The 12,406-nt window shown below is 38.2% G+C and overlaps 1 protein-coding gene across 1 annotated transcript in view; it reads left to right on the top strand.

Moving 5' to 3' along the window:
• The window catches only part of MLLT3 (MLLT3 super elongation complex subunit), a 114,728-nt gene that overhangs the window by 63,176 nt on the left and 39,146 nt on the right, over nucleotides 1-12,406 (top strand). Inside the window, exon 5 of the mRNA XM_064736324.1 lies at nucleotides 8,960-9,079. Coding sequence (XP_064592394.1) covers nucleotides 8,960-9,079 — 120 coding nt within the window. The remainder of the gene's footprint in view (nucleotides 1-8,959; nucleotides 9,080-12,406) is intronic.

Genomic DNA, 12,406 nt, shown 5'->3' with positions numbered 1-12,406 from the left:
ACAGCCACTGTTCTTCTGTCTTTCAGGCTAAGAAAGTTTTGTTACCCTTCTCCATCCTTGCTGTCCAGTAAGGTCTGACTGGCTATCCTGTAGCTTGCTGAGAGAGTAAGAGTAACACTGGGATACCATAAGTGATTAAAAAGTCAGAACTCGACTGCAGTACAGCTTTTCCACTGTCGCACTTGAGTTAGTTGAGAAGGACATTTAGGGTAGCACCAATCGTGTAGATTAGTTCTGTGGAATATTTGCATCTTAGCATTTTATTTGATATCAACAGAATTGAAGCATAAATGTGCAGTCAGTCTATATTATTGGGAGTTCACCAACTTGCTGACTTTTTTTACAAGAGGTAGTTACATTTTCAGGCCTTAGAAGAAAGATTTGATTTGGCTTCAGAGATTCTCTAATCAGGAACGTAAATAAAACCCTTTGGTTCTGTCTTAGGCTATATCCAATTGGCATAGTTTTCCACCTTCAAAGATACAGTTTTTACACTGAACTTCACACAGCCCCTTGAAAAGATTTAGTTATGCTCAAATCCATCTCCACTATTCACTTGTTTTCAGTTGGCTTATTCTTGTAATTAAAAAAAGAAATAAAACGTTTTCAAAATTACACTGGACAAATTCAATGGAACCATACATTGCTTAAGTTCTATACCTTTGTGTATGTATATGTTCTGAATGCCATTCCTTTTATAAAGGTTTTCTGTGCAAATAATGCCAGTGAGAATTTTCTGTACCATTTACTCAGTGCAGTGCCTCATCATCCGTAGCTACCAGGTATGCATGTGTACCTATTTGGATTAGCAACCTGTTGCTTGAAATCCCCAAGGATACCCTGGATACATGTGACTGCTTTTAGTTGATCTGTGTCTTACCAAGCAACTCATCAAGCTACTGGAAGTGAGAGAACTGTATGCATGCAGTCTCCTACACAGCTCATCCTCTAGGCACAGCATGAAATTATGCCTGAGCAGGTACAGTAGCATTAAAGTTCTGATCATGTAAACACCAATAAGTGTTTGGACCATTGTGTGGTCATTCCGTTCTAGATTTTTCAGTCACCTTTTGTGATCAGTTTCAGCCTTAAAATAGGAAGACCCCAATGAAAAAGAGTTGGCACAGGGATTGCTGCATGTGGATTTCAGAAGAAAACCGACCCTGGGTAATTATAGTGATTGAGAAAAACCTTCAAATTTGAAGTAGATTTTTGAATGCTGAACCCCATGGAAAATACAAATAGAGTCTGATTCCATTTATGTATTTTATATTGTCAGTAGCATTGGTTCTATTGCTTTTTTTAGCTTGCATGTTTTTCAATTGCAAGAAAAAATTGAAAATTACACCTACTCTGTTCAGTGAGCTAATAAAAATAAATTAATTTTGAAGATGCTGAATGATAGCTGCCTAACACTGTAGAATTAAATTTTCCCACTGGAAGAAAATATTTGCTCAGGCATCACTTGTTTGAATAAGATGTTCCAAATAACTTAATTTCAATTCCTGCAGGAAAAGCTAGTGAAAATATTTTCAGTCTACATTAAGATGGCAGTTTGATGCTGGCCTCTCTCTCATAGCTGCTAATGCATAAACAAAAATATTTGTATTGTTTTGCAAGTTTCATTGGAAGTTAAACATTTCCGCCTTTTTGGCAGGAGACTCAAAATTAGTTGCTTAATCCAGGAGTACCTAGACAAAGTTTAATAGCTGACTTTTCTTTCCTTAAAGGAAAGGACTTTTCTCTGCCCCTTAGAGAGCAGTTATCACTGTGGGCAAACATAGAAAAATTCACTGCTTTATTACAAATGCAAAAGGCTGTTAATGGTTTGAGGTTTTTTTTTTTTTTTTAGAGGATGCAAGAAGTAGGTCATTTTAGAGTAGAAATTATAAAATTGTTGCTTTCTATAAAATTTGTAGGAAATGTAAGTGCATGGCTTCTGTAATAAGACAGTTCTTTTCTTAAAGACAGTTAATCTTTTAATGAGTGAGAGACACAAAGACTTACTCTGAGAGGGATGCAATTTTTAGAGAAAATTATCAAGGTAAAAATGTAGGTTTTGCCAAAATCCACTGCATTCTGTTGTTTGAGGTTTTTTCATTCCTTTGTGGTTTTATGATTTAATGTTTGAGAAATGTCTTTTCAGTCAATTGAGATGTCTGCATAGTGCCAGTTTTAAAAACTGTTCATAATCCTTGTAATGAAGATAAAGTTGTGGGGATTTCCCTCTTTTCTCCATCCTCCCTATTTCCTGGCAAATTCCACTGTATCAGTTGGAATAGTTGGCTTCTACCCAGAACCAGCCTTAGGAATAATGCTGCTCTAGGGAAGTGATTATCTTTAATCTTGTGCTTTTTATATTTAAATAATTGAATTTTCTTGAACTATGTATAACTTTACTTTCAAGCAAAGTAAAATTTTAAAATTTAAAAAAAATATTTGTTTAATTATAAATTATAGTTGTTCAGAATGACTGTATTGTTTAGCTAATGATTTATATTTTGGAATTTCACCGTTAATGGGATTTGTATTACTGCTAGGTTTTTTCTTAGCAGTGTGTTACCCTCTGGAATTTTGAAATATAGGTCTGCTTACCCATGTTACATAACTCATGCTGGGGTCCATACTGTTTTTTCATCATCATGACTTTAGCTATTAGTGTCGCAGTGGTCATGTAAAATCATTACTACTTGCCCCCCATATTTCAGATGTACTCTTTAATGTTGAAAGAAGTGATGTGTAGGAACCTGTTCGTCACTCTAAAATGATACAGATTGTGGCAATCCAGAGCCAAAGAAGTTCAGTTGTCTGCTACTGATGCATGATGAGTATAATTCATGATGAATGCTGCAGAAATGTTGTAGTAATGGTTCATTTTTCCCAGAATTCTAACAGGTATCTTGTTGCTTTTACTGAAAATGCTGTTGGAATTTTTCTGCAGCATACTGTGGTAAAGCTCGCTGCCTGTCCTGAATATGCTGTATGAAGGTGTTCTTTGATGAGCAGCTCAGTAAATGAAATTGCAACAGGTAGCTTGGTGGGGATCTGATTATTGCAGCTTTATTGATGGCTTCCTTTCATTCAGGAAAATGAAAAACTAGGAGACAGACAACAGATTTTTGATAGTGGCTTATTCACCTGCAGGAGCTCTAATGTGGATTAATAAGGAAATTGTGTTGGTCTGGACCTGTGCTAGCTCGCACAGTTCCTGACTGAGTTAATATATATGGGTGGTGGTAGATCTGTGACTCCTATGTGTCAGGGTTGGCACAATCATAGAATAGTTTCAGTTGGAAGGAACCTTTACAGGTTATGTAGTGGGCAGGGACATCTCCAACTAGATCATGCTGCTCAGAGCCCAATCCACCTGACCATCAATGTTCCCAGGGATAGGGTGTCCACTACATCTCAGTGCCGTGTGTTCCAGTGGTCTACCACCCTCATTGTAAAAAATGTCATTGTTATAGCTAGTCTAAATTTACCCTATTAAAGTTTCCAACTACTCTTCCTTGTCCTGTTGCAACAGACCCTGCTAAAAAGTTGTCCTACAGTTCTCATGTAGCCCTCCTTTAGGTACTGAAAGGCTGCTATAAACTCTTCCCAGAGCTTCTCTTCTCCAAGCTGAGCAGCGCCAGCTCTTTCAGCCTGTCCTCATGGGAAGGGTGCTTCATTCCTCTAACCATGTTGGTGTCCCTCCTCTGGACTCTCTCCATCAGTTCCATGTCCTTGCTGTGCTGGGAGCCCAGAGCTGATGCAGCCCTGCAGATGGGGTCTCAGCAGAGCCGAGCAGAGGGGCAGAATCCCCTCCCTGGCCCTGCTGCCCACGCTGCTCTGGATGCAGCCCAGGACACGTTTGGCTCTCTGGGCTGGGAGTGCCCATGGCTGGGTCATGTCCAGCCTCTCATCCCCCAGCACCCCCAAATCCTTCTCCCCAGGGCTGCTCTCCATCTCCATCTGTTCGTCCCATAGCCTAGAGTGGTGCTAGAGGTTGCCCTGGCCCAGGTGCAGCACCTTGCAGTTCTGTGCATTTGTAGTAATGGGCAGTAAGCAGTAAGCAGAAAGCAGAAATATCAGCTTTCCATGGAACATTTTAAGATTGTTCCACATTGCTCATGTTATAAGGACATGAAAAGCAAGGTTTTGTTTTGAAAATGAGTTTTTCTTGTTGGGTACCAGGTACTCCAAGTTGTCAAGCATGTATTGGTAGATAAATGTTGTCTCCAAATTGTCATTTTTTTCTTTTTTGTAAGGAAACTTCAGAATCAATTGTTAGTAGGTTTAGTACAAGCTATTATAATTCACTAGGTATTGCAATTTCATAATTTTCCCCAAATTGCTGGAAGAGGAATAGTGGAGGAGGGCTCCTGATTATATTATGGTAATCGATAGTGCACAGTTGTTTCCTGATCCATTCCTTTTTTCAGAAGTGCATGGAACAACTTTAATTAAATGCATGGCAGTTTTTCTTTCCATAACATTCAGTTGTCTTGAGTAGCAGATTGGAACATCCTTAGAAATACCCTGAGAGAAACTTTGTACGAGGGCACGTATTGTTAGGAAAAAGGAGAATGGCTTCAAATTGAAAGAGAGTTAGATATTAGGAAGAATTTTTTTGCTGTGGGGGTGGGGAGGCACTGGAACAAGTTGCCCAGATGAGTTGTGGGTGCCCCATTCCTTGGAGTCTGGATGGTAGTGTGAGCAACCTGATGTGTCCCTGCCCACATCATGGGGATTGGAACAAGATGATCTTTAATGTCCCTCCCAACCCAAACCATTCTATGCTTCTAAGATGCCAACAACTCAGATATTATGGATACTGGTCACTTCAGGTTTATTATTCCTACCCTGTAGTGTGAATATCAGTGGATCTCCTCTATGCACTGGTTTTGGGTAAAAAGTAGGTTTTCTTTTGTCCTGGCAAAGTTGTTTTTCATTTAAAGCAACTGGTAGACAATGGTTTTAAATGCAAGCTCAATAGCTGAAGGATAGTGAAGTCAGTTTTTGCTGAACTAGAGGCAAGATATCAGTACCAGCAGAGCAGTTAGATTGCGGTGAGAGGGATTAGCAGCCCCCCTTGAGGAAGTTGTGGAATGCAGTGGAGTCATCCTTCAACCTTCTGTTCTCAAAGCTAAACAAGTCAAGTGATGCCAGCTGCCTTTCACCCCACTGGTTGCCCTCTTGTCCTTGTGCTGAGGTGCCACAGCTGCATGTAGGACTCAAGGCGAGGCCACACCAGTGCAGAGTAGAGTGGGACAATCACCTCCCTTGACATGTTTCTGCATACAGCCTATTCTGCTGTTCCTGTGTTATTTGTACCCTAGTATTAAACAGTTCTCCTTGGCCATCTTTCAGGTGCTTATCCAGTGCCAAGTATCCTAAAGCACACTTTTAAAAAACACTTAAAATATTTGTGAACAAGCTCAACTAATGCCCTACTTTTACACAGTGTATTTCTGTCACCATTTGCCCCAAGAAAGGCAAGCTTTGAGATTAGCTAGATCTCTGCTCTATTAAATAAAGTCAAGCCACATCTTTGAGGGAACAGCAATACTGTAACTAGAACTTAATTTTTTGCATATTGGTGAATTCAGAGTGTGGTTATATGGTGTTTAAACTGACTTAATGACTGCTGTAGTCTCACCTTGCTTCATTGACACCAGTCAATGTTTTGTTCCGCCAGTCTGGCTGATCCCACTTAGCTGTTGACTTTAGAGGAGACCAAGAAGGATTAGTCATGTTCCTGGTTTTTGTCACTGAGGCGATTCATTGTCAGTCCAGCCAAGTACCAGCTGCTGGTGTCCTTTGCTGCCTGGCTGAAGCATGTGCTACAGTCTCCCTTCTCTTGAGCTATATCTCTAGGCAGGTATAAGACAGCAGGGTAATTGCAATGCAGGAGGGAGGAAAAAAGTGTAGAAAGTACATATAAGCTGTGCTGGAGAGTAATTGCTATGCTATCAGTGAGCTTGCATTCTTGCTGCAGTAGTGTCTTGCTGTGGTAAGCTCATTCCCACCTTTTCCAGTTTTGGTGGAAAAGGTGGGAATGAGCACATATATATTCCCACAGTCAAGCAGTGTGTGTTGCCAGTGTGGTAGAAGCAGTGTGAAAATAGGGACTTACTCTGAAAGCTGGCAGAATTACATGTGCCAGCCTGTGATTCTGTGTTTGACTAATGCCTGGAACAAAGGGCAGCTACCCACTGCAGAAATTGCCATAATTCTTTCAGCTGAGGTCTTCCAGTAAACTTAAACTGGATGTATAGTTGTCACTTCCCTAAATGTAGCCAAAATGGAAATGCATATTAATTAAAAAAGATGTTGGTAATATAGAGGCTTTCTACATAGATGATCTTGACAAAGAAAACTAACATATTGGATGTTATTTAGCACTAATATAAATGTCTTTCTTTGAGAGGTTGAAGTAATTTCTTTTTAATTTTTTAGTGTTATAATGCACTTAAGGAGGAGCATATATTTCTGTCAGAAATCTGTTTGGAAGAGAAATGTGCATTTTTTATCATAGGGGCCAAAGAGTTAATTTTACATGAGACTTTTTGGTCTCTTCTCTTCTTTTTGTCAGCTTTAAAGATGGTATAGTCTGTAGTCTGTCTTAACTGAGTGCAGTTAATTGTTAATCACATTAAAATTTTGAATTTACAGTTCCTATTTTTATAGGGTTTCAATACACTATAGGATTCAATACACTGAAATTTTTAGGGTTCATAGTTTGCTATGTCCAGATTTTACTTTCTAAAACCACTACAGGAATTATTTTCTCCTGTGTGTAACTAGATTTGCCGAAACAAACCTCACATGGTATTAATACTGTTCCTCCCACCCCTCTAAAACCTTCTGTGGACTGTCATCCTGTTTTGAAATAGTCTGTAATATGGAGACCGTTAATGGTCCAAACACTTGCCAGAAACTGAGATATCTTAGAAGTCCATACACTTTGAAAAAAGAGTCAGCTTTCTAAGAATGCCTGTCTACAATCATGAATATATGAATATTTCTAAACTGAAATGTTTCTGAATTTTAAAAAGAAAGTTTATGCAGTGGTTGAACCTCATTGAGTTTGTTTCAGTGGATCAGACTTCTATGCTTCAGGGAGAAAATGGCAGCTTCAAACATGAGGAGAAAGAATTTCTGGCAGAGTTTTTGTTTCTTTGGTTTTAATTTCAGGGCAAACCCTTATTCTCCTGACTAAATTTTTCTTCTGCATGGATATGCATCTTTTTATCATATGAATGTATGAACAAAACTATTTTGGGCAATAAGATATCTGCTTAAACTCTGTAATTAATAAGTAACTTTGCTTTTTTGGAATGACTTTGATTTCATGCAAATGATATATTCTATTAAATTTGTGGCTTTAAAAAATACTGCAGAGTTTGACTTAAAAAACTGTACTATTTAACACCCATTTGACATCCTCTGTGAGAGAAAGTAATGCTAAATATATTAATTTTTTCTACATGTTGCCCAGGCTTATGGTACGCGCTTGGCTATAGATTTTCCTACTGGCTGATTGTTCTTTGTTACCTTGTGCCTTCTCTTATATTCAGTTGAGTTTAATGCAACCAAAGACCTTGGCAAATAGAGATAAAAAGGTACTTCTCCTGCTAAAGGATCTCTTATTGTGATTCACAATAGCTAATTACAATCAAAAGTGCTGTGTTTTCAAGAAGAATGTCGTTGCTTTTGGACAGATGAGTTTTCAGAGCTTTGGCATTTGGCAGACTCTGGTTCAGAACAGCTTAATTGCCTTCTTCCTCTGCCTTTGGCATCTAGCTACAGTGTTGAAAACAGGCTGATTAAAAAAAAAATTACCTTGACATGTCTCTTAATATTCCCCAAGCTACCATGTCTCTTTGGAGCAAAGTGGTCTGCAACAAGATTCATTTTGAGTGGTGTTAAGATATTTTTTTTTTTTAATTGAAAGCCTGTCTTCAGGAACCTGTAGGCAATAAAAGACCATCCTGACTTGGAGAGGTAACATTGGAATATACATATCTGTGTCCTTGATTTCCCAGTATTTCTAATGTAATGTGTGTGAGGCGTGTGATGGGTCAGCTCATTCCTGTCCCTTGAGTCAGAGGACGTTTTGGTCATCTGAAGAGGCAAGGATAACCATGTAGGAAATCCACAAAACCAGTGTCACTTTGTGCCTGGGAACCTTCGGGAAGAGAGACATGTTTCCTTGCAGGTATAGAGCTCTGCATCTTTCCAGCTTTGCAGGGCGTGTCAGACAGGTAAGCTGTCTCTCTAGCATTTGGAGCCTTGAAACAATAGATAAATGCATGACTGTGGTAGGAATCATAAAATCCAGACACAGCAGCACTGTAGCAGAAGACAGGATCTTAACTGGGTTTCCCAGAGATGGACAGAATAATCTTTACATGTCAGGCGACTGCTCAGTAATAGCTGATTTACTTGTGCTTTCTGGAAATGATCTGTCTGTACTTAAGTCTTCAAAATCAAGAAAGGGAGCTAGACCCTCTTAACAGCAAACTGTCTGCTTGCTTACCAGCCACACATTTTTCTATACTCTAGATAACACAGAAGCCTGAAGTTAGAAGCTGAAATTAAAGACATACTGCTTTTAGTTTAAAACGTCAGTCTGTTTTTACAGTGTATCTTTGTGGTGTGTTAACCTTGGCGAAGATGCTTGGTCACTCACTCTGCCTCTACCTCTCAGGGAAGGGAGAGAGGATAGGCTGGAAGGCTCATGGGTCAGTATGCAGGCAGGGAGATTGCTTATCAGGTAATATAATGGGAAAAAACACTCTTTTTGGGGAAAATGAATTATTATCAGTGTGATTTCATTAAACTACCCCCTCTTGAGAAGAACATGGATATTGTTTGTTGGACTTTTATTCTCCTATCAGTGTGATTTGCTAGGCAGGTGAAACTCTGCTCTTGTTGGTAATGTTTTACTGACATGCTTTCCCTCTTACAACAGATGATGGTAATGTCAGATGGCACATCGTTTTCTTCAGGGCAGAGCCTTCATCTCCCCAGCCTTCCCAGTAACTCTCTGTCTTTTTCTGAAGTGAAGAAGAAATCATCTCATGGGCCAAAGGTGAGACTTATTTCGCTAGAAGATAGTTGAGCCAAAAGTGCCTTTCCCAGTAATTAATTTAAAAAATTCTACGTGTTTTTTGCAATGTTTTAATTGCTAGACTAATGATAGCAAGTCTTGGCATTTCTTTACTCAGGATGGCTCTGAGAACAGGTGCTGGTGACAGTTCTCTTGTTTTATTACTTGTACAGTTGTTTTCCTCCTGTTCCAGAAGGAGTTGCAATGGTATCTTGTAGTGTTAGAAGATTACAGTGATGGAAGTGTGATCTATGGAAATGTAAAGAATGTGAGATAATACTATAATAATAATTTCATTTATTAAACATTTTTCAGGATACTTGTGTAGACTTGAAGATTTGTTCTTTAGGATTTTTAGTTTTGTTTAAATTTAAGAGGTTAATTCTTTCCTAGATGTTTCAAAGAAAGCAATGTGTCACTGGTCTCTAGGACATCAAATTTTGAATCCCCAACTTCAAATGTAAAAAGGTATAGTCCAAGGAACCTCTTGAGTAGTACAAATAAACCTTTCTGAAATAGCAGATAATTTCTTGACAAACTGAACTAATGATATGGGAAGATAAAGAAACATGTTGTTGTTTATCCACGTAAGAAATGCAATCCAAGCCTTTTCTCCATTCTGTTAAATTGTTTAGCTTTTCATTCTCTTTTGTAGAATCTTGTAGATTTGAAGTACGTCACTTGATCTTGCAGTGCTTCTACTTAAAGGGGCACTACACATTTTTATTAATAACTTTCATGTTCTCTCTCTGTGCAGAACCTTGCCAGAATTGTCAGGTAATGAATTAAGGGGTATGCCTAAGAAAAGCTGGTAGGGATACTTAATAAGCACTGTGGATATTTGATTTTTCGTTTCCCCCCAGCAGTCATTGCTTCACCCTGTCGAACTTAGAACACACACTTATGAGCAGTTGTCCTTTTATCTCATAAATATCTGCCTTGCTGAGAATTATAAGCTATTATTGAGAAATGGAAACAGAAGATAACCTTGGTTTTAGTGTAACATTAAAGTCTGGGCTTTTTGTTACAAGTTCTTGGAGCTGAAAAGCCTTGAATTTTGGTCTTTGGTGTTTTTGTTCTGGTTGGAATGTAGGAAAGTTCCAGCCAATGTATGAATAGATTTTTGGTTTTGTCATTTGGAGTAACTCCAGTGATGGAACAACTTCAATGTCCAGATTTCATTTAAATATGCCTCTACAATAAGAGCTGCAGGAAAGTCTTGATAGTTCTTGGGCACAAGTTGCTTGTCCCAGATGCCAAAGTGTTCTCCAGATGTCTGTAGTGGGTGACTTTGGGATTTTTCTGCTACAGCAATAGGCCTTTGATGTGCTCTGTCTAGTTTTGGTTTGTTTTGTCTGTGAATACCACAGTTAACTTTGAGGTCAGTTTTAAACTTTGAGTGTGGAAAAAACCAGAAACTTATGCTTATCTGTTTGCCACTGCAAAGTACCATATAAACTGTGTGGTTAGATAAGAATTCAAGTAACAATAATAAAACCAGTGCAACAAAATGTTATTCTTGGTTTAGCATTCACTTATGAAAAATACAATACAGTATTTTTTGTAGTAAGAAACAACTGTCAGTTTGCCTTCTGTCACATTCTCTTCTGAAATATGTATTAAATAGAGATGTTTGTATCTCTGAAGTGATTTTTTTTTTCATTTAATTTAATGGAAATAGTATTAGTGAGTGCCCGTATTTTAGTTCCAAAACAAAGCCTTAATCTTGGAAGTACAGATGTCAGGCAGAAACGTATGAAAACTTCATACATTTCTTCATAATGTAAGAATACCTGCAGGCTGGCTACAGATATTTGTATACAGATATTAAATCAATGCTATTGCTATGCCTGTTTATATTATATTAATATTACATGCACAGAATAGAGAAGCAGTTTGGTTAGGTTTTTCAGGGGAATGGTTATATCTTTTGCAAAGACCTATAGTATCAACTGGAGAGAAATGAGATTTATTTTATAAGCAAAGAAAACAAAATCTTTTATTCCTGTGTGTCATCAGAAAAAACATAAATTGTTTTATGCTCCCCCAGTTAGCCTTCACTGTTAAACCAGTGAGCTTTGTAATTCTCCATCTGCTTCTGATACTTCTGATGTCATTGATCATAACAGTTTGGTGGGCTGGGTTTTTGTGGGAAGCAGGTAAAATCATCTTCTACCCTAGAGTAATTTTGGAGGCTCTCAAAATGTTGTGCTTTTCTTTCTTGGTTTTTTTTTTTTTTTTTTTTGGTCCCCTGCCCCCAAATCAGCTAGTATTTCTATTCAGTAATAAACAAGTTTGTATTCAACAGAAATCTGAATTTGCTTGATGAAGGAATTACTTTTAGATATCTTTTCCTCTTTGGAACAACAGGCATATTTGAGTCTAATTGTAGTCCACTGGCTTATTATGAACACATTAGTTCAATAGGCATAATATTTTTAATTAGAAATGAAAAAAAATGCACATTTTTATGATCACTAGTACTAAACTTGTAGTCTAAACTCAGAGTACAGTAGACAAGCCTATGCCAATGTGCTCCGTTTATTGACTTCATAAAATATCATGAACTGCCCCTGCTCCACTGCTTCCCCCACCCCTCCCCAGTGTTCTATTTCTTAGTTAGGTTATTAACATCTGTCAGCAGTTGAGATTTGCAATGCTTTCCAGAAGTAACTGCTTATTCAATCTCACATTGAAACAAATTGGGAATTCCATTTTGTGGTGTGAAGTGAGCACCCAGGTCTGTAACATACACAGTTCAGCATCATTTTTTGCCCTGTAGCTACAGAAGTGTTTTAATCTGCCAATATGTTATCTGTTGAGTTAACATATGTAATATGTTGAGCAGCTATCACAGTGCCTTTGTGTCTCTCAAATTTACAGGACAATGTACTCTGTGATTTAAACTTAATTTCATTCGCTTGTTAAGGAACACAAAAACACAACAAACAGTTGCCGTTGCCCAGATTAGTCTATGGAGTGAATTTACCTCCCAAATCACAAAGTTTCTTAGTTTATTACCTGTAACTCTTAATCCATGCACTTGGGATCCATAAAAAAATAGTTACCTAGCTGAGTGTGAGGGTGCTGATCCTTCCTCCTTTGTCACAGTATGGCATACCCTTTTTTGCAGTGGGAAGCATGAAAGCCTGAGCAATCCACCTGGTAGGGAGTCAGCTTCAAAAGTTCACCTTCTTTTGATGAGGTGATGTCTTCTGCATTCCAGATTGGATGTATGATTTATGTAGTTCCTATAAGTTAGAAGATGGTGATGAAACTGGCAAAGATGATGGCTGCAGGAAATAGCAA

The sequence above is a fragment of the Zonotrichia leucophrys genome, chromosome Z (genome assembly GCF_028769735.1).
Source record: "Zonotrichia leucophrys gambelii isolate GWCS_2022_RI chromosome Z, RI_Zleu_2.0, whole genome shotgun sequence".
Classification (NCBI taxonomy): Eukaryota; Metazoa; Chordata; class Aves; order Passeriformes; family Passerellidae; genus Zonotrichia; species Zonotrichia leucophrys.
Note: the sequence above shows the minus strand (reverse complement) of the source record. Positions and strands in the feature narration are given on the sequence as shown.